This window comes from Haliotis rufescens, unplaced genomic scaffold (genome assembly GCF_023055435.1).
Source record: "Haliotis rufescens isolate VD_foot unplaced genomic scaffold, xgHalRufe1.0.p SCAF_3, whole genome shotgun sequence".
Lineage (NCBI taxonomy): Eukaryota > Metazoa > Mollusca > Gastropoda > Lepetellida > Haliotidae > Haliotis > Haliotis rufescens.
In genome coordinates, this window is record NW_025964001.1 from 40,295,290 (window position 1) to 40,321,906 (window position 26,617).

The following is a 26,617-nucleotide window of genomic DNA, read 5'->3' on the forward strand; positions in this document are numbered from 1 at the left end:
AGACTGTTGATAACGGGGAGCAGCGTTGCTGCAGTAATGAGAGCCGGTGTTGATAAGACAATGACCTCTCCGATAACACCTCCAACAGCAAGTGGATCAGCCGACAGTGAAGACCTATTTCCACCTGTTACCCCCGAATCGCCCCAGATTAGCTTAGCTCACTATCACCAAAACCATGTAAAACGCTGGCCTCCTTCTACGGATCAGAGATGGTTCCCTGTCTTTCCACAATGAGTGAGTGGGTGTCATCGGGTGTGAGAAGCTTTCAATGCATGTCTGTAATACAAAATAACCCCAACCAAGTCCTTACCAACTATTACATTGGTTCTTCCTGTAGTCCTGTAGTCCAGTTGCCAAAGCCGCTATTTTCATATCAGTCAAATGAATGTCAAGAATATGTTAAGATGCTTTTCACCTATTGGTACTACTTTCATGAAGTCATGAAAGTTAATGTTTGGGGTGGGTTGAAGTTTGGTGCTCGACATAAACGGGATAAAACAAGGACTGGTCAGCTCAGAGTCTTTCTGAATGGGGTACCCATGTTAAACTGCGGCATGGTATCTCAGTGGGCTATCACAATAAAACCAGCATTAGTCCAAACACAAGGCTATATAAGTGCAATAATCTTGAATGGGACATTAAACCCCATTTCACCTCACCTCTTTTCCAACATGTTTGTACAGTATACCTAGATTCTCCTTGTCCTTATTCTTGATCCAGGGCTTTCTTAACGTTTGCAATGAATAACAAACACATGTATCATTTTATATATAAAAATTTATTGACATATTCATGTGAGTCAACATTTTCAATTCAGGTGTGCACTGTGCCTCTTGGAGGACTAAAATACATATGAAAGATAGACAATGTTTCAATGCTATCATCAGACTCCCTCCGGGAGAGACCTTGGAAGACTTTCCTGTGAACCTTAAACAGATCTTGGTAATAAAGCGATGACTTGCCCCGAACCAACAAAATATACAATACAGTCCAGATGAACAAAGCCTCACAATTCCCACCCATCTTGAAAATTTCCAAACAATATGTGAATCATATATACTGAGAATGAGATTGTTCAAGATCCTTCATTTGCAGTCTAAAATGGTTTGGGATTCTGGTTGTGTTAGGCGTAGAAACACACTCAATATAAAGCAAGGCACAAATGAACATTGAAAATGAGAATAACTTAAAGATTCTAGTGAGAGGGGCACAATTCCTCTACCAACATCACAGGTTCAGCAACTACAGAACGACCTAGCATTGCATAGATCACATCTCTCCCAAATGAAACAAGCTCTGTTGTACTTTAATTAATTAAGCCAAAAAAAGCAAAACATCAAACAAACAAATCTTGAGCAGAAGCAAAAAATGAAAAATAAAATACTAAAACAATTTGAAAGTTGTCTAGTCCTCATTCCAAATTTGGTTAAAACCATCACATTTCGGCAACAGCCCTTTTCACCTTCTCAAGTATTTGAAGACAACTTTTGATTTGCACACACATCCAGCAAGTAAGTAACCATGGTAACAAGCAGCTACATCTGCTCTGGATACTGCCAAAAAAAGGAAAAAATTAAAACCAATGAAAAGAATTAGGTCCGTTCATAAAACACTGATTTGGGAGAGACAGGTTTGTCATGCTATGGATACAACTGTTCATCTCAGACGGCATCTGTTCCAGCACTTGCGCGTCACAACATCGCCATTGACAGCGTCACATCATAACAACTACATTATCACAGATCGACCAGGTTTAGACAAAAATTGTCCTTGTCCTACATGACGCCATGGCAATAGTATCCATGGAAACAGGCACCTCCGGAATGGCCTGTGGATGTTTCTCAGGTTGTCATGCAGGAAGATGTGAGTTCGACTCACGATTGAGCAAAATTCTGTACATACGTTGACCAAATTGTCACGTTCGCACTCAGTCAAATTTAACTTTCATAACATGTTCATAACACATTTGCAACATGTCCGTACATCTTTCGTTACATGTTCATTACCTGCTGCTCTAGTCGCTCGGGACGGCAGCAATTGCAGTTCCCCATCACACCTATTGCATTTGAGATGAATGTATTTGTTGGGGAAATATTATTTCCCTGAAAGCATGATGGTATTAAAGATCAACACCCTTGATGGAAGCCCCCTTGATCTGCATGTCTTTTTGGAAGCCATCTTATTCCAAAATCTAGGCTCATCCTAAGAAACAACAGAATTTTTTCCACCCTCCTTTCTTCTTGGCACTTGTACTCTGAATTGACTGAGTGTTCGTCTCGTAGTTCTTGTTTCGTTTTGACTTTCTGGTGCTGTGTTTTCGAGAAACAACTCCTGTGATCTTCAGGGCTGACAGAATAGCACTGTCAAAGACTTCTTTCAGATTCTTTTGTGTGAGGGCAGAACATTCCATGTATTGCAAGGCACCAATCTCCTCAGCCAATCGAATCGCGTCACTCTCTGGAACTGGTTGTTCCTTATACCGGGCCAGCTCGATGAGTACTTTAACGTCATTACGCAAATCACACTGGGTGCCTACCAAGATGACCGGTGCCTTGGGGCAATGTTTCCTCACTTCTGGCACCCATTTCTCCATGATGTTATGGAAGGATGTTGGAGACACGACACTGAAGCACAGGAGAAACACATCCGTGTTGGGGTAACATAGCGGCCGCAAGCTGTCAAAGTCATCCTGCAATAAAAAAACGTTTTTTTAGTGATCTCATTTCGTTACAAAAACATGATAAGCATCTATTAAATTAATAAATACCAACCAAGAAAAGTCTACTTCAATAGAATTTCCTAATCATTCACATTTCAAAGGACCCTTGTATCAGTTAGAAAATACATGAAGGTTTCTGCAAATCTGAAAGTCTCATGAAGGATGCATGTGTACAATACACTCAGGTGTGATAGGATCGGATTCACGTACGTCATTCTTACTCAAGGCTTTTCTAGGTTAATCTACCCTTTGATGTAGTGATACATTATTCCCAACAACTGATTCACAGTGCTTTCCCCAGTATAATAACACAAAGCCCTGTTATAGGGGTGTACGAGGCAGAACGTGAAACATCCTACCCCAGTTCCTACTTTCCTTGCTGGTGTGAGTTAGATATTCACATGCTCACAACGGATTCATATCAGTAACATTGACTCGAGACTGTCAACTGTGAAAGCAATGAGTAGTTAGTGGAGAAAACATGACAGGTCTCCACCCCTAGTATACAGCTGGGAGCATGCCACACAGAAACTGGCCTTTATATCCACTAACAACCAACTCCTCACAGGTCCAACCAACAAAACATCAAAGAAACCACGGCCTTCATAGCCATGTGTCAAAATGGTCAACAGGTGTACACGTTTTCTCAAATTTCTTCCACTTTCCACTACAAACAATGACTTTTCTCTGCATTCAAAACCCTCAGCTTAATGATTATTGAAATCAGGTCTTCATAAGTAATGACATTTTTGAAACATCAGCTAATTCAAAAACTAACATTGGAAAAACTACAAACAATGACTTTTGTCTGCATTCAAAACCCTCAGATAAATGATTATTGAAATCAGGTCTTCATTAGTAATGACACTTCTGAAACATCTGCTAATTCAAAAACTAACATTGAAAAAACTGCCTCATAAAAAATCCCAGCCGTTGAAGGAACAAAACCTGTGTTCAGTTGACAACTCGTATCAATTCAAATTCATTGTGGATTATGGGTGGCTGGATTTGTTACAATTCCTCACTTGCCCTTGTACCATTCATCAGTGAGAGTGTCACCCTTCTCTCACTATTACCACCCCTCTGACAAAGGGGTACTATAGAAGGTGGGAGGACTGGAGGAGATGGGTGGAGAGGAGCCAGTGCAAGAAGGGGACGCCTTGAAATGTGACTTGCATGTCACAACGTAAATCACAAAATCACTGTCATAAAATTATTTTGTAAATAACATAGGCTCACAGCTGCAACAGTGATACAATCGCTGGGAAACTATTTTTCCGGAAAGGATCAGACAAGCCCACCTGAACGACACCTACAGGCCACCCTGAAGACAGACTCTAATATATTAAGTGGTTTATATGCATCTGTGGAGCCTATTCTTCTTCACCATAGCACCACCCAGTGACTCTCCAGGCCTGTAGGATGCCCTCTGACCCAGGATAAAAACACCTTTGATCCTGTGTTTCTGCTTCTACCTGTACAGGTGTGCTTCATGGCTCACTGCCCACCTGCTTCTACCTGGCTGGCCAAACTCCGTCACCTGTGTGATGACACAGTCAAGTCACAGTCAGCTGACCGAATTGTCGGCCACCTACATGGTCACTACCATCCACAGATATACACATGCGTTTATTAGAGCGGAGTATTGCCTGGTATCTTGTGATACGATTCGTATCACGTTACGGACAGACGATACTGCTGGTATCACGATACCACACATCAGTTAGAAAGAAATGACGAAATCACTGAATTACAGCTCTCAAACCTCTTTCTTCATACATTTATTTATTGTTCTCAAACCACAAGAAAAAAACAGTTTTAAATGAAGGGATGGTTATTAAATATAACAGTTAGTCATCACGTCCTTGTGTTCTGCCATGCTTACAAGTGGCGCTGTGCTACTTCTGCTATTAAAAGAGGTAACTGTTAGTTCCTGTTCTATTTATAGTATATCACGATTCACAAACTGACGATTCAAGTATCATGTGTAGATAAGTATCGATGATATCGTAGGTATCGGTGAATCGTTACAGCTCTAGCTTTTACTCCTACACACATTCTCAAACGTGCATGCACTTCATTTTTTAACATTCACTTTCATAGACATTTGTTGGCATACACATTCACTCCCAAGGCATACATTGCTGAAACATTCCATCAAATCGTTCACATCTTGGTCAGATGTTTAAAATACCTGATAAAAAGTTAGTATGTAATGTGTATTTTACAATAAGTCAAAACAATTATCAAGAGAAATAAACACATGGAACATTATTAGGTTATGATTAAGATTATTCAAGGTGTGAATGTTTCCCATCTAATCTGGCAGTGACTTGTCCAGTGGACAACATCAGACTCCATGCAGATGTTCTGTTACAGAAAGGTCTTAATTCTATCCAATATCTCAATTAGTTGAAGTGTTCATAATCATTTGTGTCAGCACAGATTACAATTTCACAATAGAACAACACCAAACACTGGGTGCAGCTAGACATTGGGGGCTTAACCTCTTTAACAAGCTGATATTACACAACAAGATTAGCTGTTGGACAGGTGGCTGGGATATAGCCTAGATTATCTACATGTCAGTTCTGATTGCAAGAAATACTCAGTGATCATTGATTAAGATCTTAATCATGTAGCAACTCTTAAGCCAGTGTTTCACAATCACAACAAATCAAATCTCTCAATAACAAGACATTCTTCAGTATTTCATCTCATCATTTAATAACAGCTACGGCTATATCTCAACCCTGGTAATTATCATCAAGTATTCATCAAGTAAGCTTGGGTTCAGACAACAATTTCCTTTGATGAAGACAATGTCCTGTCCTTTGATCAAAGAAATTACTGCCCAGACTAAACCAGGGGTTGTAGATGAGAATGAACATACTTGTAGTCAGGTCTTTCGACCAGCCTGGTGATCTACAATGAACACTACCTACAATCAGGTTTAACAATGTCCACCTCATATCCTGTACCTTTTGTCTGGCTAGTCAACTCTACCTTGCCGACCAATATTCACCTGTTACCATGTCAGAGTGAGAGAGAGAGAGCTATGTTTACTTATCTTATTTACCTTACACCTGTAAATTCTTACATAATACTTAACTATACATGATTAACTTATCTCTTGAGAGGAAATAAGAAATTAAATGCAAGATAAAAGTTTCAGACAGAAACTTCCCCTTTTAACCATTGAAAACTTTCCCCCAATTTGACTTTGGCAAGTACTTCAAGCCCTGAACGGCTATGAAAGGCACCCTGAATGACCCACCCAGTCGCCTGTCGACTGACGTGTGGCCTATTCCAGCCCATGACATGAATGGAGCTGAGATCGTCCCCACCAGTCATTCAGGTGCGATCGTCTTATGTTGCCAACATGTTTGTTTTCTGCGGTGAGTTCTTTAGCTTACCCCATGAATCTTTTATTCATTCATGAATCTCCCCTTACAGATAGATAAGGCGGTGTGGGTCTACGTCAGAGCCGGAGCAGGTATGAATCGACGGCTACCGCAGGGAGCATATCTACTGCTGAGCTCAACTGATCCCCGTCTGCTGATACAATCACTTGTAAACCACTTGCCCATTTCAAAGGCTTTCACGTACGCAATGTAGTTTTCAAATGATTTATAATGGGGTACATTCAGTGATTGTTGTCACTTTGACGTAAGAAACTGTACTGAGCTTGGGCCGGACGACAAGTGTGACTTGTGCCAAGGGTATTTGTTGTTGTTTCCATCATAGTAAGCCCTAGCTCCTCTGTCAGCTAACATGTTCCAACCAGGACACAGTGTCATCGAGTCAACAGAGACAAATAAACAACCCACAATGCAACAGTGTTGCAACAGCCTTATCTTACAACTCAACCAACACAGCACGACACCATGGTGGAGAAAATATATTGCCATGAAATCAATATTTCATATATTTTTTAAAAGTTAGTCGTAGAAATAGCTACTACCAGCCATGAACCAGTTTTCAGGTAAATCCTGCCTGGAGCAAGTTCATGATAATCTACAGGTTACACCACAAACACCACACATGCTTGGCAAAAGTCAATAGATTTCAAATCAATTTAATAAATGTTTGATGATCAGTCACAGACTACATCCATCAAATCCCATTCTCTGATACCCCACCATGGGACAGGTAGACGTCAATCAACGTGTAACAGTACACACAACTAACACAAGATACACTGCACAGGAAATTAGTTCAGTAGTCATCTCCAAATCAATTTCATAAGTATTTGAAATCTAATGCGAGTGATGCCTTGTCCAATCCATTGAGTCCCTGCTCTGACGTCCCCATGTGTCCAGGTAGACAATTATCTCAAGGTAGCAGCATGGAGGGAGGACGAGGAGGGCACCTTGTCTCAGCCACTGGACCAGAACAAATGTAGTTATCCCTGAGAGCTGTGACTCAACTCAACACAGGTGATCAGTGGGTAGGGGGTCACATGACAAGCATAACCTCCTGGCAGGGTCATCCCCACAAAGCCCCAGGAGGGGGCCCTGTGAGGGGGTTGGGGAAATGTATTTATGACCACTAGGCTGGGCACTTTGCCATTGTTGACTCGGTCTGGTAATGAGGGAGAATGTTTGAGGCCCAGAGGACAAATGTTAGTCCATTTATGACCTGCTGTCCTGGCCCTACATACGACAGACCTGCAATCTCCACATGCCTAATGGACACTCCGTTAATGGAGAAAAACGGCCTTTCATCTTTCTGGACATTGGTCATAAAATGACAAAAGTTTATTGTCAGGCCATTCCCAAACTCAAAACAAGTCATGAAAGCTTGCTAAGAAACAAAATTACTTGATAACCATAAAATCACCTTTGACATCTCAACCCACAAAATAAACAAGTTTCATGTTTGTATAAATAGATCCTTATATGAATGTATACCTTCGGTATGATGTGACCAGTAAGAAGACCTAATTACACAGCAATACCATTAGTGCAAACATCTTGACCAATGGGAAGACGTAATTAATCTCACTACCATTCGTGCAATGAAAAGATCCAATTAAATCTCAATACCACGAGTACAAACACCTTGACCAAAGAGAAGATCTACTTACACCGCAATACCATTAGTTCAACTGTTAACCAATGACAAGATCTACTTACACCGCAATACCATTAGTGCAATTGTCAACCAAAGAGAAGACCTACTTACACCGCAATACCATTAGTGCAATTGTCAACCAAAGAGAAGACCTACTTACACCGCAATACCATTAGTGCAATTGTCAACCAAAGAGAAGACCTACCTACACTGCAATACCATTAGTGCAAACGTCGACCATTGAGAAGACCTACTTACACTGCAATACCATTAGTGCAAACATCGATCAATGAGAAGACCTACTAACACTGCAATACCCTTAGTGCAAACATCGACCAATGAGAAGACGTAACTTCATCTTAAAACTGAGTACACTGCAATGGACATTTCAATACCACCCGCAAGAACATAGGGGAGGGACACTGGGAAAAACCCACACTACCTCTGACAACAGAAGTCCTATTTTCATGCCATTTCTATAAACATTTGATGAAACGGCTACGAAAGTAAACATATTTGACAAGCTCACCACTCCATCCGACCAACATCTAGATGGCTGCTAAAACCATGGACACTTATATTGATACTCGTTTACTACAAAAGTCTCTATCAATCTAAAATGCAAACAGCCCTAATTTGTAAACCCTTCACTTGGGTAATGTACAACAGTGGAGTCAGGCCCAGCTAGTCTAATGCAACAATTGAGCAAACAAGCATTGGGCAGCCATGTTTAGTATTATGGGATAGTGAGAGATTGTGTTTACTTGTGATGTTGTCTTTACGAAACACTGGCTAATCATTGGCTGTATTCGTGTGTTGTCCACTTCAGTCTCAAGGCAAGCTGTAAACATGGCTATGAGTCAGAGGGCTCTCTCCGGCATGCACAGAAAGGTCGGGGCACATACATCGCTTCACAATAGTGTGTGGCCTGTGTTATTTCTGTCCTGTTTAGAGACATATTTGGAGTGGTCAGTTCGTAAGGTTACGTGAGGCTCCATGTTGTGACATCATCAACCTGTGTCCACTGACATTTTGGTCCACTCTTAAACCAATAATCGCTGACCCATCAAGTACGGCAGGGACAGAACCCAGTGGACAACAGCCAGCCAGCTTTCATTAGATGACAGGCAGCAAGAAAACACACGACACAAAATAACAAACACGAAATCACAAAACAACCAATCAGAATCATTTCTTCCACTCCTGACAACATGAAGCAATTATTTTAAAAGTTATTTTTGTTCCTGCTCATCGATCTCTGCACCCATAACGCTTACAACAACCAATTATCAACATGTTTACTAGGATATCCGCATACTTGGGCTATGAAAATGACAGATATATATACACACTCCCTCCAAGCCTAGCTCACACATGGTGTCTAACATTACATTAATATAGCCTTTCGTTGGGCCCTGACATCGAAAGTTCTACGTGCAGGGATCTGAAGGACTCCCAACCAAAAATAGTCCATGTATCCAGTTGAACCGTGATACAGTTGTCAGTGGGCCCGATCAAATTACCTCTCATCTGGGACAGGGGACATGCACAGAGGACACTTTTTGGCTTGAACATGTAGTCCCCAAAACTTATCTTTCATGATAAAACATCTAAATCACTATCATAATCTTAGTTATTTTCATTTACAATTTCATCCTGATCATCTAAATCTTTACCATCATCCCATAGTTATTTTCATTTATGTTTCATCATGAACTTCTTAATCATTATCATCATTTTCATAGTTTACAGGCTTCATAATTATCCTGATGCTCTTATCATCCCAATATTTCATAAGACATTCTGTAGGAGCTAAAAGGACAGTTTAGATCTGTCAGTCAAGCTAGCGTTGTTGGATACACGGCTTCTTTTACTTCACAGCATCTGACAAAAGAAGTTTGAAACTTATTCTTCACCCAGCTAAATGCGAGCCCCAGTCAACAGTTCTCCGTTCACCTCATTTCACGCAGTGTCATGTCGGAGAGGTGGCTGTTTATCCGTGTTTTGTAACTTCTAAACAGGAGTCCAACACAATAGTCAGCCTACGCAATACCGATCTCTCAATGAGCTTATCTTTCATACCCTGTAATATATTCCTCAGGAGACAGGTTGCAGTGACCCATAGTCTACTTTCTCCAGCACAAACCTGTCACCTCCTTTCTACCAGCACACACACAACACAAGCAATATCAAATCCACATCCAAGCTCTGCATGGTCGAGTTTTGCAAAATGATGAATGAACCATGAAAGATATGCTTATCTTGTTTTATATCATTCTGACATTGAAAATAACAAAATTTAAAGTAAATATGTTTAGTGATCCATCACTTATAATGAAATACTTAATCAATTACAAATGTACTTAAGAAGTCAATGTTGAGATTAGTCAGCCCAGGCTACACGTTCTAACGCCTACTGCATATCTTAATGGTGTGCCTTATCTCCATTCAACTGATATAGTGAACAAATGACATCCAAATAAATGTTTTGTGTGTTTGCACAGTGTCACAGGGGCAAAGTCGTGTTAGGCCTTCAGCAATAGGCAATATGTACCCCGTATCCCACATTTGTCATAAATGTTATATCACACTCAATGATGCTATCATAAAACCGGCTCATCCCAAATAAAAGATAACCCACTGAAACAAACATTTCAAGAAAATATCTTTGGATTAATTTATGAATTATGAATGTGGCACAGTGATTGGAGTTTTTACAATTTCAGACCTCAGTTGCAATTGTTTAACCCACTGAGATGTATCACCATATTTTATGATCATGTCCTCCATCCATTCCTATCACATCACAGTCCTTTCTAGCATAACCCACATACAGGTTTTAATAATTCTCTGGTTGTAACCTGGAGTCTGGAATAGAACAGATTCTATACAATCAACAATCAACACCCAATACCTGTCACTCACTCACTCCATGCTAGCTTAACCCACAGAACACTATTATGAAATAACACAGCATAGAGAACAGACACTATCACACTTCTGTTGTTAACGTATGTCACAATATCTCACACCACAGGCGACACACAATATCCTTTGAATACCCTGATGACAGTACAAGTATAATGCTATTATGCAACATTCCACACCCTCGCAACCACAACATCTTCACTGACAAGTGTTAGCAATTGTTACATGTAAACAATCTGACACTGGTTAAAACAATTCAGTTTCATGCGATATCTGTACTAGTAAACTGACAAAATGTCTACAAAGGACTATGACAATAAAAGGGTGAACTGTCACAAACATGCAGACACCCCATGCAAGACATCTATACAACAAGAGTCACAACTTGCAAGTCTTTCTACTTCAATGAAAGGATTTCTACCTTACATGTATATTCATTCCCACCAACATCGGTCGATCAACTATAAAAAGAGTTATTTCTACTTTCACTACACATCTGACAAATGGACGATTAATGGTTCTCCTGACATTTCCATTGAATAATCAATTGTATCCATCAATCGTTCTTTTTTTTCTTCCTTTTGTGCCAGTATCCTATATATTACTTAAATCTAAATATAACTTTTCTTGCCAGCCAGCTGTTGCGTGAATTACTAATTCGTTGACAGGGGGCTGATTTGTCTGTTTTGTTAGATGTGACATTAAACTAGGGTGTATCCCAGCTCCCTCAGAGGATTGGAATGTGGGAGGTAGGCCAGGTGACGATGTGGACCATGAGAGTGAGTGAGTGAGTGAGTGACACCACAGTTAGCAGTATTCCAGCAATATCACAGCAGCCACTTTATAATCAATCATTGGACCCAATGGGGATTCTGGGTTAGAAAAAGTTCCCAGCAACCTATGCATGTCTCCCTGTGGGGATTCTGGGTTAAATAAGTCCCCAGCAAGCTATGCTGATTGTAAGAGGCGACTATCGGGATCGGGTGGTCAGGCTGACATGGTTGATGGCATGTCATTACCCCCATGGTGTGGATCATTGCTCACAATATCAATCACTGGATTGTCTGGTTCAGCATGATTATGATGCCGTCATATAGCTGGAATAGCGCTGAGTGCGGTTAAACAACAACACACACATCAGGCAGGCCAGACCAACCAGTGGTTGACTGTGTGATCAAGATCCCATACTGACAGGGTATGAACACACAATTAGCCAAGGCTGACATTGATACCACTGTAATTAGTCATTTCATACAAGGAGTCTGGGATGGATATATCATGGAATCTGAGGACATAGAGGACGAATGAGGTGAGACCTGAGAACACCAGGTTTAGAGAGACACGATTACCTGACTATGGAACAAAATGGAAAGAATGAGGTGATCACAGAGGAATAGGGTAGATCCAAAGGCTGTGGTGTACAGTTAGAGAAACAGGTGAATTCAGAGATCTGGGTGAATACTGGGAGAATAGGTTTAATATGGAGAAGATCAGGTGAATCAGGCCTGGAGATGAATACCGAGAGACTCGGACAGAATCATGTAAATCAAAAGGCCTGAAGTGAATACTGATGTAATCCGGGCATATAAGGAGTGAGTCACGAGAATCCAGAGTATTCCAGGTAAATTTTGAAAACCCAGGTGAACCAGTTGCGAACCGAGAAAATAGATTGTGTCCAGAAGAAGGCTGTGTCCTGAAAGGGTCTAGTTTGTGTGGTGGAACAAGAGAGGCCTGTCAATACTACATATGACTAACAGCTCAGAGATAAGATTCACCACACTAAAATAGAAACATATGTCTCTCAATGTAGTGCATAAATCTTTTATGTGGGGCAAGCCGTGGGGTGAGCTCTTTGAGGCCGGCATTTACTGAAACAGTAAAAGCACTTGTCTGTGCGTTCTCCCCAACTAGTGATAGCAGGGCGGAGAAGTTAGAAGACAACATACCTTCCCTGAGACAATACCTGATTAGAAGTTGATGGCAAGATTGACCACAACATTTCATTATATTCTTCCACTGTTCTACAACTCTGTTCAAGATGTCAATATTCAGGGAACCCTGTGCAGAATTAATGACAGACTTGTCAAGAATTAATCAAGTTCCCCTTGTTAAAAATGATCAAAATTCATATAAATCAAATGTTATGTGAGTTTCAAATTTTGTTTGTCAAATTACATCCAAATTTGGAGATGAAATTATTAAATCCTTTAGACATACTTGTCTCTTGTCTCTATATAAGTCCCACAGCACAATGCTGAGACCTCTTTGTGAAACAAGTCCAAACTCACAACTGTATTTCAAACAAATATTTCCACTTAATTCACAGACAACTGGATCATTATCCGATTCTATTACTTGTATATTATTCTGGAATTAGCAGATATGAATTATATCGGACAATATCAACCAGGCTCGCTGACCCCCACCCAGGATGTCATGTAATACTGTATACCTTACTCCCATAAGTCGGCTAATAGTCACATAAATGAGACATTGTGTGACAGATGGGATTATCTGCACTCTAGTAGAATAAGTGGATTCTGTTCATGTACACTTCTCATTACAAAAAATATACAAACTAAGCAGATTAGTGTATAAAGTACTAAGCCCAAGTATATATAAATTGACATGTATCTGAGTTAATCCTCCACTATCCCACAGGCAGCTAATAACTTGGCCTGTATTTAGCAACATGTAGAAGAACCAAACTGTCCTAGCTAACAGTTCTTACCAAACATGCTGACACTGCTATTTTAAAAATTGGTTGAAATCAGAGGGTTTTCTTTTATATACTTCTCAAAAGAAGTTAAGGAACACCTAATTATTTTATATGACCACAGTTAACCTGTTATGTCATAACAGACAGTCACATGAAAAGATGAAACTACCATGATCGGCCTGTATGTATAGGACTAAGAATATATATCAATTCTAGAAATAGGAGTACCCAATTCTGCAGCCCGACACAACCCTCAGAATTTGCCAATGATACACAATAACACATTTCTGGTGAATCTTGAAATAATTGTATCGTGAACACACTATGTCATTTAGAAAGTAGTCAAATGTAACAAATGTTATATTTGGGATAACACTTTCTGAGTAAAGTACAGATTCTAGGACTCGACCAAAAACAGTACTAGAATCTGTACTTTACTAGTAAAATTAGACTAGTCTCTGAAATGACCATATCTTACAGAAGAAAAAAATATCTTGATAAAAATATAATAAAAAGGAGCCCAGAGATTCTCTTCCTGATACTGCCGTAATCTAGACTTGCCAAACATTAAAGATTTGCATGGGCTAGTGTGGTGAAACAGTAATTACAAAGTTATTAGTACACAAAACAAATCTATTCTCAGCCTGAACTACGCCTGACTTACTTTCCTAGTGTCAACTATAGGTCATGATTTCAGAATAAAGGTTGTGATTGTAGATTGTATTTTGAATTATGTGCAACATCTCTTACAGCAAGCCCAGTTTCACATAAATCCACTTCTCTCTCATAAGCCTGCTGCATTAAACATTTACCCATAAAAATACTCAGCAAATAGAAAACTGTCATAAATATTTTTAACAACCATAATTTTTTCTCTCCTGTTTTTATGTCAGTCTTACATGAATATGTTTGCAGGTTTTAGCTAACATCTGGTTATGAATCTGTTACTACAGGTTCAGCTGGTGCTGTGTTGTGCCGGACTTGATGACAGGTGTGTTTAGACAGGATCAGTTACGTCACACCAGTTGTGGGGTGAATGGTACATGTAGTAGAGTAGAGTCACAGGGGGGGGGGGAGGATGCCCTTCACACAGTGGGGTCATCAGTGGGTTGACTCACACAGGTCAGGGCATGGGGGTGGGGGGGTGTACCTGGACACAGCTGGCGTATCGTGGAGTTAAAACTAAACGTCGCATCGGCATTGTTTCAGCCATATAGCGACTTGTCAGAGGAAGGCAGGTTGATCGCCATAGTTTGGTCGTTTGTTGTTTAACGTACACTCAGCAATATTCAAGGCATATGATGGCGGTCTGTAAATAATCGAATCTGGACCAGACAAGCCAGTGATTGATATGAGCATCGATCCACGCAATTGGGATACACTGACATGCATCAACCAAGTCAGTGAGCGTGACCGCCCATTCCTGTCAGTAGCCTCTTACAACAATCATGGGTTGCCGAAGACCAATTCTAACCTGGAATCTTCATGGGGAGTTAGCATACATAGGCTATTCTACCGATTTAGTACAAAATGATACATTAAGCTATTAGTATTAAAGCCAAGTGCTCACTAGTTTTGTTTACAAAGTACTACTATCTGGTTACAAAGCAATTATATAACTTTGCTTAGAAATGGAAGGGTTAGTTAAAGTGTGCCAGTAATCATGTTCATTACAATATTTAAAAGAGGCACTCGCCCACATTAGAAAACATGTTGAACTGCCTAAGCAGAAACCTTACACCAAATATAGTCCCAACACTGGTCATACCTACAGAATACACTCTGACCTATATACTCAGTGCACAATATTCAAAAAGAAAATGTTCTCCATTGCTGCTGGTTTAACATAAAGCTGCGATTTCTTGCATCACTTGTTGTATTCAACCTGTTCAACAATGCCCCTTTAGACGCAATACAAACACTCTACTGAGCCCCTAACAAGGGAATTTATCCTGTACAAGACTGCACACCATTTGGACATGGGAACGCCTATAGTGAGCGTATTACAACTAATTAAAGCTTATGACAGCCCAACAATGTGTGAGTTACCTCTGGGCCTTAGTCCCATCAATGTCATCCTGTAATCGTTTAGGTAGCTCATGTCAAGATTCAGGAAGGATTAGATCATAAAACACAACATGAGTCATTTTAAAGTCAGCTCAGGTTAAACAACTTTGACACCCCACACGGAGAGAACAAGAACGCTCGTGGAGATACTATTTATCTCTGTTAAATGTAAAGGTGCACAGACCCATCTGTGGCGTCATCACAAAAACAAATCTCGGATACACATTCAATCGGGCCAATCTATCATTAACAGTGAGACACACAACATGAAACAATTCTGAATAATAAAACATACACAGTGTTAATACACTGACTATATACAATAACAGCATGTGCAATATACAAGATAACACGTCAGAGAGATATGTCAAGATGCAATATACATGGGTGATACGAGTACATATCATACAGGTAATATACAAGTATATGAGAATATCACATTCAGCAGGCAGACACTGCGTTATACTCACTATGCTTTCAGCCTATAGGAGAGAGAAAATAAATATTTATCCAATGAGGAATTACAGCATATAATGAAATAAAGTACCATAAAGACGAATATATGATTGACAAGGAAGTTGTTATGCAATGTGATGGAATATTACTGGCAATTTATAACCTGTTGATATGAGCTTGTTATATTTATTGTCACATGTAGAGTATACCTCCATTTCTAACTTTTGACACTAATATGACCCAGGCTGTTGGTCACCAGATGTCCAGAGCCAACTGGACTGACCAGTCACATTTCATTTCCATCACAAGCAATTTACGACAAGGTCACTTTAATAAGCCATGTTTGTTTGAAGACTGATCCCCTCTAATTCAGGCTGCATACAGCGAGACACGGAAACCCTCTCAGGTGAGACAGAGGCCAACATCTATAGGCTGACCACTCCCTTGGTCAATACATACAGGTAATACCTAGATAATCCCCACTACAATATAGGTAGACAACACTTGGATTATCCCTGCTGGCCAAGATAGAGGCTAATATTTAGCTGATGAGTAATTCTTTCCTGCTTTAACATCATGTGATTTATTTCCTGATTACGCATTTCCTTGAACCATTAAAACATAATTATGTAAAATATTGGGAAAAACCCCAGTGATTCATGATATTGTTCTTTGCTCGGGATTTCCTTCCTTAAATCTATCTTCTGTTCTGTGGACACATATCCACCAAAATAGATATAGGGCTAGGGGTTAATATGCATGCGAAGTAATCAGATACACTTCTGTAGTGTTAAAAACATTAATTGTTTAAAAATAAAAAAATTTGAAATGCTATCCACCACACATTTATACTGATTGAAAACCTTACGGATCATGAACTATTTTTATATATGATACACACTTAAATAAACTTGCTGTTCACTACAACATTCCCCCAAATATTCATGATCCCTAACCTTTGTTTTCAGTATATTAACACAGAATTATACACATGGGTTTAAGACCTTATTACGTAATCCAAAAACATTTTTCATTGCATTGAATGTTCTAATTCATATAACTAAGATCAAATTCTTTTAAATATTTATACTAACCTATACTTTCACTCAAATATTTTCAATGAGAAATAAAAAAAAAAAGGCAAGGGAACATCCCAACCCCTACTCCCAACCTTCTAACCACTTTGTATCAAACGCCAGTCTGCCCTTTCTACCCATGCATTCAGTGATAGTTTTGTTATTTTGCCCGAGAGCCTGTCGTGTAATGTATAGTGTGTTAGCTCACGAAGCACTATGACATTTAGCTCTCACATAACCTCCCAGCAGTGTAACAGGACATATCCGTGTGTTAAAGCATGCAGGTCCATCTAGCCAGTCTGCACTGGCTGGAATCAATAAGAGCCGGCTAGTCAAGTGTCCCCCCTTGCACACATCGCCCGTGTTCCTTCCCATCAATATACAGGTAGAGTTCTACAATGTCAAGTGCTGAGGAGGATTTAGATAGAGCAAAGATGGTCTTTTGTTCTATCTCGAACTAAGATGACTTAACAAGTGCTCTGTCTTCTAGTGCCAATGAGGATTTAGATAGGTAAAGGTTAAAGTACAGAGCTTAAAGTACAGAGCTTTTGTCCAATCTCAAACGCAGATGACTTAACAAGTGCTATGTTTTCTCTCAGGCAGTTTGTGGTCCTGTCTAACATCAGAGACAATGACATAATCATGACAGAAGATGAAAGCTCACCTGGCCAGCTGTATCACACAGGTTTAACCTGATTGGTTTTTTGTCCACGGTCACAACAACTAAAAGAAAAAGAAAAAAATTATGAGTAAACAACACATCAGAATATGAAAACTACTTTAAAAAAAGACTTTATTTCAGTTTGAACTAAACTAAATAGTCAATTTCTTTTCAATGTTGAAGAGAATATTTCTTAAACTTCATAAAATTTCTAATGAAGAAACAACCTTTAACATATTTAACCAATCAATCAACATGTTGTATACTGAGTAGTGAAGTCATTTACAACTGCCCTACAGGAAATTACCAACATTTGAGACATTGTTTCAAATTACTGCAATGCAAGACTATGTGAAACAGGAAATATACAACACATGTAAGTAATACCAACAATGCACACTTTTGGTGGTGGTATTGCCAATGTGATAACGATCACGTTTAAGATGTAGTATATTTCTATGCAGAGACCATAAAATAGATTCTATTTGAAGGTCTCTGTCTTATATTAATCAGACAGAATCTAACATCCATGTCTTTTCTATCTCTTTTCTCCCATGCTGGACCACCAATTCCTTTCGGATTAGTCGTATTTTCATAGGAAGTGAGTTGCTATGCATGTTTCGTGACAGAGCTGAGTGACTGAGATCTAGCCAGGTCAGGGTTGATGTTTGGGAGCTGTCTCTTAGACTGTGAGGGGCACAATACTAATAACATGTCTATAGACATTATAACCAACGGGGAGAAATCCTAGAAGCATTTCTGAATTTCTCGTTTGCATGACTAACTGCCACTAAGGCAGGAGTTGCTGCACACGGATGGTTTATTACACCAGACTCACGACAGGCTGTACTTTAATGTGTAATGGACAGAATAGAAGTGCTGTAAGAATGTGTTATAATGATTTTTTCAAGTGTCTTTCATTGTCTAGGGGAAACATAAGAGAAAGGGTATCAAATTCTTCCTCACATTCTAAACTGGTACTAACGGAATGTTAATGTTTAAAGGAACCAGGGGAAGTTATGAAGAGTACACGTGCAACACATTTGTGGGTACTTAATTAATTTGAATCAAAATATGTTGTTCAATGATTAAAGACACATATATAAAAAGTTGTGACTTTCAATTTAAAGCAGAAAACGTTATCTCATGATTTACTGGTATACGTTTGACAGTTTGTCACACTGAAGTTCAAAGAGTTCATTGTTAGTTCTATATATCAAAATATTTTGCTCAATGATTAAAGATATATCATTTTCAAGTAGTTACAGTGAAAGAACAACTTGTTATCTGATTTAGTAGCCTGGAGTTTTGACAGTGTGTCAAGGCACTGTGTGAAAATAAACTTAACTTCAGCGATATTGTTTATAACGGCGGTCAGCATGTTCCTATGGGATTTTGGTCTCACCTGTGTAGTTGTCATAGGCTGTGGGGACATATTCCGTGGGATATCCGTTAGTTGTGTAGCTGACGACGAGGCTGGTTTTACCTATGGCCCCGTCCCCCACGAGAACACACTTGACACACTGGAGGTCGGGGGGGTTAAAGTCACTTTCCGTCAGTGGAGCTGAGCTGGCGTCCATCATAGTTTGTGGGGGCATCTTACCGCACGAGTGAAAGCAGATACCTGAGAAGATGTGAACAGGCTACTAAAACTACCGAATGCAGGCGGCGCTTTACAATCCGTCATCAACAGTCCAGAAAGTGACAACTTTAATTGGAAGGAGTTATCGCTGGTATCCAGTCATGTTACGGCGAATATCTCCAGTCCCTGTAGCCGTAAAGTTCGACTTCCAGTACAACACTGTCGAGTCTGTATACCTGAAAATCCTCCCAAGTTGTCAAGTGATAAAACGACTAATTACAATGACACGAAGATAAACTCCGACACACTCACTCCTGCTCTCGCTACGACACTTCGCGAACTGACAGCGACCGGGTTTTGGGTCGAGCAATCAACCAGTGTATCGACTAACTTGATTGGTTGCTGCTAATACGTCAGCGTCTCGTGCCCGCAAGTCGTGGCTTGTGATTGGCTGTCGGTCCATGAGTCATTACTTGTACAGGTAAAGTGGAAAGCTGCGGCAGGTAATCTACAGGTGATGTCATGAGGGGGTCGGGCCTGTTCGGATATCGATTGTCCGTTAATAAACTTGTGATTTCAATTTTCAAAACAACCTGTCGTCGATTTAAACAGTTATAGGCGGCTTTGGAGTTTTCCGCGATGGTTGTGAAGGTATCTGACTATTCTTTTCAAGATTTGACCGATCCCGTTACAAACATTATTATGCAGAAGCGATGCGGTTCATGCATGTAATTGCGATCAATGGACGCGATGAGTATTAATTAGCAAGTTACGCCACTCTCTGTTTTGGTGAATTCTCTTCTGTAAATGTCTCTCATTGCTGCCAGCATGATGAAAGTTATATAGATTCTAAGTATACTTTAATACATGTCCACTGATAATCGTTTTGGTTTTCTTAACACCTCATTGTTTCCGACTAAATGAAACGAAGACGAAGGCCCTGACACGTTCAAATGTTATGTAATTTTTTTATGGAGATAATAAGTGGAAAAACACGTGCACGATATGACAATAAGAAAACACAAATCAAGTATAAATGATTTCAAAGGAATATTCTTCATAAAATCGAATTTTCGGATTGTAGGTAAAATTTCCATGTATTTATTATATTCAAAGTGTCAATTTTGCCAATTTAAGCTCTTGATAATATAATTATTTGATGCAGCTGCTTTCAAAGATTTAAAACATAGGTGAATTTGCAATGACAAAAAGTATTACAGAAATTAAGATTAGATTACGTGGAATCTTGTGGCTTCCAGACCGTATGAGTATGGCATATAAGAAATCACCTTAGAAATGAACGATATTGATAACTTTCATCTTCATATTTATTCCGAAGTAATTCTTAATAATAACATATGGAAACACACGTAATATAGCTGACTTTGTTATCGAAGCTATCTGCACGGTGTTGAGTATAGCTTCAAATGAGAGTCTTTATTATATGCTCCACAGCGGACGCGGTATCCAAGCCTTAAGGGCTGTCAGAGTTATTTCCCTTGTACCCTCGGTGGGAAGGCAATTCTGAAGTAATTACAGATGTGTATTTGCCACCGTACATAGCCGGATTTAGAGGGGTGGGGGTTGAGGTGTGGGTGTCCAGGGGTCCGGACACACACCCCTTTTTGAAAACCAAATGTACTATGTTGTAGTGGCAGAGGGTTTTGATATTTTGGACACCTCCATTTTTAAAATGCTGGATCGTCCTTGTTGTACAACACGGTACACGGTCTGACGCCCATAAATATCAAGTCATTGCCAGACAATTACTGTTTTAAATGTACCGGAATGAGTCATTCCCAAATCTCATAATATCATACCTGTAAACAAACACCTCCCATTTGTTAAAGAATGTAGACATTTTAAAGAAGGACATAGTGACGTATAAATGTTTATTTTCAATTATCCCCCAGTGCATTCGTGTAATATTAATACTTATTAATTATATACATATAATTAATTATCAATAATAACTGTCGTCATTATTATGTGATTAGACACCAACAAAGATGCCAAAATAACTTACGTGCATAAACATTTAAAAATGGTGACAAATTAAATATTCCTTTTGTGTACACGTGGATTGATATGTACACTGATAACAACATATATTTATGTGTGTTGTACATTGCAGTGATTGCAGTCTCACGTCCGTGGTGTTCCGTACAAGGTTCGATTTACTGTATCAATCACAGTGTATATTTGTCGTATCCATTCATTGTGCCGTTCTATATCAAAAGTGTGATTGTGATTTTTCCAGAAAACTTTCAGCGAAAGTATATATTTCTGGTTCGTTTTTCAAGAACGGTTGATTCAGTGCTCATGAAAAAACACACGCTGGGGTCCAGTTTGGAATAAGTTCCATATTTGAACGTTATATATTACGCATCTAAATTTTTGTTAGCATAATAAGGTACAATCATGACTCATCATTGAATCTGGATATAGATTCTGAATAAGCACAATAATATTTGCAGTGTGTCACGATAACCGCCATGTATGATATACCGGATGCATCTGAATGCCTAAAAGTATGAGTATACATACAGATTGGTTGCTGATACTAACACGCACCACAAAGTATACATATACACTTGTAAATTGGATTTGACCAAAAAGTTACAAAGTTATCAAAACGTTACTAGGCTGAAAACAGTCGCCGAAACACTGCAAACTTAAGGTCAAAAATACAACCATGCATGATACCGGTATCAAATACATCACCATCGAATCACCATTTCCTGTTTGTTACATTTTTAGACACCTTCAAACATGGTCTTTACTATCTTTTGCACGGCAGAATATATATTGCTAGCTCTAGCACCAGCACCAGCACTAACACTAGCACTAACACTAACACTAACATTAGCACCAGCACTAACACTAACACCAACACCAACACCAACACCAACACCAACACCAACACCAACACCAACACCAACACCAACACCACCAGCACCAGCACCAAGACCAACACTAACACTAACACCAGCACCAGCACCAGCACCAGCACCAGCTCTAGCTCTAGCATTAGCCTCAATACCAACACCAACACTAGCACTAGCACTAGCACTAGCACTAACACTAACACTAACACTAGCACTAGCACTAGCACTAACACTAACACTAACATTAGCACCAGCACCAGCACTAACACCAACACCAACACCAACACCAACACCAACACCAACACCAACACCAACACCAACACCAACACCAGCACCAGCACCAGCACCAGCACCAGCTCTAGCTCTAGCTCTAGCGCTAGCATTAGCCTCAATACCAACACCAACACCAGCACTAGCACTAGCAATAGCACTAGCACCAGCACCCTGTTAGTACCACCTGTCCATTAACTCATATGTTCCCAGAAACCCATGCTTTTCGCAAGAAGCGACAAAATGGATTGGGTGGTCAGGCCCGGTGACTTAGCTGAGTGCATGTCATTTATTTCCCAATTGCCTAGATCGATGCTCATGGTGTCAATCACTGGCTTGTCTGGCCCAGACTCGACAATATACTGACCGCCGATTCATATAGCTTGAATATTGCCGAGTGCTTCCACAAACAAACAAATATATACAACTGCTTCTGCTACCGCTTCTATCAGATCAGATTATGAGTTTGACTTAGGCTATATGACCCTCGTTAATATTCTTTCGCTATATAAAAGAATATAACTAATAACATATCCCATGATTTCCGTTCTAGTTGAGGCTGGACAGAGAATCAGTGTTTACATACATATTTATAAAGAGATATGACCTGGTTGAGAGGTATACCCGCCATCAATTCACAATTTACACTACCATCACCACTACCCGTCCCGCTGCCGCCGACATTGCCACTGTTACTGTTGCTAGTGTTTCTCCTACTGTTATCTCCTCTACGAATACATACTACTCAAAATAGGTTACGGACCAATTCGTTCATATTGATGCAGTTAATCTGTCATACCATGCCATGGCAGATACATAATAGTAATATGAAAGAATCGGGTGGTCCGTAACTTATTTTGAGTAGTATAAACATCTATTTCTTCTGCTACTATTTCTTCAACTACTACTACTACTACTACTACTACTACTACTACTACTACTACTAGTGTTGATGATAATCATGATAATAATAGTAATAATAACGTTGATAATAATATTAATAAGGTTGATAATCATACTATTAATAGTAATAATAATGTTGATAATCATAATAATATTGATACTAATACCAATAATGGCGTTGATAATAATAATGTCGATAATAATTGCTACGGACAAAAATGATATTTACCCTATCGCTCGCAGTAAAATGCAATAAAATTCTTCATCAACACATCACGTCATTTAACTTCTATTGTTCACAAGTCATCATCACATGTAGTCCTTATTATTTGACCCAGGTTATTCCCATCCTGCTTACGCACCATTGTTTCCTGAAGACCTTGCCCTGTTCCTAATCACACCGTATGTTATACATGGAAATGAACAGTGAATTTCTCTTCAGTTTAAAAGAGTAGATGCAGTCATTCTTGGGATGACAAAGCGACTCTGTAATCAGAGCGAAAGTTGCCACATCACGGCTAGCTGTCCCTACATTAGGAGGCACGAGATAGATGGACAGATACCCTATCTGATGGATGTCACATGTACATACAGAATAGATACAGCAGATGCAAGAGATAACTGTTTTACTGCATCATTGTGGCCCGAGGATGAGGGTGATGTAAGCGTTACGCGAACAAAACGATCAACGGGGCACGGCTATAGATGCAGATGAAACACGTGGATAAAGTAGTCACTTTTTCACACTTATGTTTTCATTAGCATTATTAACATCTCCGTTAGCATTGTTAGCATTCTCCGATATTGCTATTGTTGTTGGTGTTTGTGACGGGTGCCATCGATGGGACAGGATACGCTCACCTTTTGGCGAACACCTGGTATTATCACTGTTTGATAGTGATTCACAAACACCTACTTATGATATAGCCGGAAACGTACAACGGACTCTGCTTTCAGCATAGATTTCAAATGATTATTGAAAGAATACATGCCAGTTTATATGGATAGTAACTTCTGTCATTCATTTTAAAGACGCTACTTCTTTCCCGTTCATCACGTAGCTCTGAAAGGTCGTAAAATAGAATTGATGTCAATATAAAAGTGGCATGTATTTATTGTTTTTCTATATGCCTCTCAAAGATTTCGTAAAGGAAAGGGATTGGTTGATTTTCTTTGCTTCACATTAGGATTCCGGAAATGATGTTTGTTTGTTGTTTAACGCCGTACTCAGCAATATTCTAGCTGTTTGACGGCGGTCTTGACCAGACAATCCAGTGATTGCCAACATGAGCATAGATCTACGCAATTGGGATACGATGACATGCATCAAGCAAGTCAGCGAGCCTGACCACCCGATCTCGACTCTTACGGCAAGCATAGTGGCCTTTTACGGTAAGCATGGGTTGCTGAAGACCTATTCTACCCCGGATCGTCTCGAGTACACCAGGGGGCTGGTTAGAAGGTACTTGTCGCAAGAACTGGCTAAAATGGGGATCGGATGTCATAACACACTTACATAAGCCTTATGAGAATGACCATAAAAACAATGGCTCGTGAAACCGACTAGTAGATATACGGGCCGATGGTCATTAGTATAGACTGGTGTCCTGCTTCATGTCATTATAGGGGGCGGTCGGGTAGCCTAGTGGTTAAAGCGTTCGCTCGTCACGCCGAAGACCCGGGTTCGATTCCCGACATGGGTACAATGTGTGAAGACCATTTCTGGTGTCCCCCCGCCGTGATATTGCTGGAATATTGCTAAAGGCGGCGTAAATCCATACTCACTCACTCACCCATGTCATTATAAGACATGATTTGTGTCTATGAGTGTGGTGCTTCAGGATCAGAATTGGCGACCAGCAACCTAAGCTTGTCTTACGGGGCGACATAAGTGAGTAAGTATTGGTTTACGCGTTTTTAGAAATATTCCAGCATTATCACTGTAGGGGACACGAGCAATGGGCTTCACACAGAAGTGGAGAATCGAACCCGGATCTTCGGCGTGAAGAGCGAACGACGAGGCGAAGTAAGGAATGGAATAGTCAGGTTCGGTGACTCGGTTGACTGTATGTCATCATGACCACACGGTGTGGGACGATGGTCATGGTGTCAATCACTAGGTTGTCTGGTCCGAACACGATTATTTATGGACGCCATCATAGAGCAGGAATATTGCCTAGTACGGCGTCAAACAACAAACAAAGGATGTGAACATCAACGCGACGTTGATTTACTATATATAGCACATGACCTTTGTACTCCGGTGATACCACCAACACTCAAGGATTTCATAAGTGATAACCGCTGATTATGTTTCAATATTACACTCATGGTAACTGTTGATATAATTTCAATATTACACTTATGATTTCATGGTAATAACTGTTGATATCATTTCAATATTACCTAATGAGTTCATTATGATAACTCTTGATCACATTTCAATATACATGCTCTTGCAATGAAATGTCTTTGAAAATACCCAAACAACAAACCCAGCAATAATACCATGCCAAACACTCAGGTTGAACTAATTGCGTATTCGCTACACTTTCTGAATATTTACAATAAAGACTATCTAAAACCACGCGCCGTTTTGTTACCATCGAAACACTGTCCGACTATTCCCGACAAGCGAAGCGCATCGCTTCGGCCTTGGTCCTTCAATAAACATCTTTACCTCTACACCCGAGATGATAAACAACCCTCCTTGCGGGGGTTCCGACTTGTTTACCTTTTACCACAACAATCGGTACCCTAAACCAGACTAGAGACTGTTGATATGTATATCCATGTACCCCACTCTATACCCATAGTCGTTATACCGGCGTAGAGAAGGAGGGGGTGGGGGAGAGAGAGCAAGAAGGAACGTGTCCCCCAAACAAGACATTTTCGTATAATTATGGACAGATGAAGCACATCGTCAATGAAAGATAGTCCATCCCCGCCGTGAAATGACGGGAATAATAATGCTTACAGTGTCATCAAACCACACACGTTTATACGTGGTAAAACTCGGTGAATATAGCCGAGTGGTGACATTGTGTTCGTTTGCCTCTAAAAATACACATCAGTGATGCGTCAGTCATCTATCTGTTCAATTATTTATTCACTTTAATTGTTCCCCTGCTTCTTTCTTTTAAACTTGCAACATCCTTGATTGTTTCAGTTGCTGATTGCTGATGTGTATGTAGATGGTGACTGGTTCATCAAGAGTGAGTGAATATGGTTTTACACCGCTTTTAGAAATATTCCAGAAATATCATGGCGGA

At 39.8% G+C, this 26,617-nt stretch overlaps 1 protein-coding gene across 2 annotated transcripts; it reads right to left on the minus strand.

Moving 5' to 3' along the window:
• Nucleotides 1–759: 759 nt before the first annotated feature.
• On the minus strand, nucleotides 760–19,645 carry LOC124122751 (cell division control protein 42 homolog). Of its 2 annotated transcripts, XM_046485874.2 has the most exons (4): nucleotides 19,108–19,645; nucleotides 17,706–17,764; nucleotides 15,980–15,991; nucleotides 760–2,689 (listed from the first exon to the last, which is right to left on the minus strand). In XM_046485874.2, exons 1-4 carry the CDS (start codon nucleotides 19,298–19,300, stop codon nucleotides 2,198–2,200), a joined length of 756 nt encoding a protein of 251 aa, XP_046341830.1. In that variant the 5' UTR covers nucleotides 19,301–19,645; the 3' UTR covers nucleotides 760–2,197. The 2 variants fall into 2 exon arrangements, with proteins under 2 accessions (XP_046341830.1, XP_046341837.1); XM_046485881.2 differs by lacking the exon at nucleotides 15,980–15,991 and having other exon boundaries at nucleotides 19,108–19,644.
• Nucleotides 19,646–26,617: the final 6,972 nt, after the last annotated feature.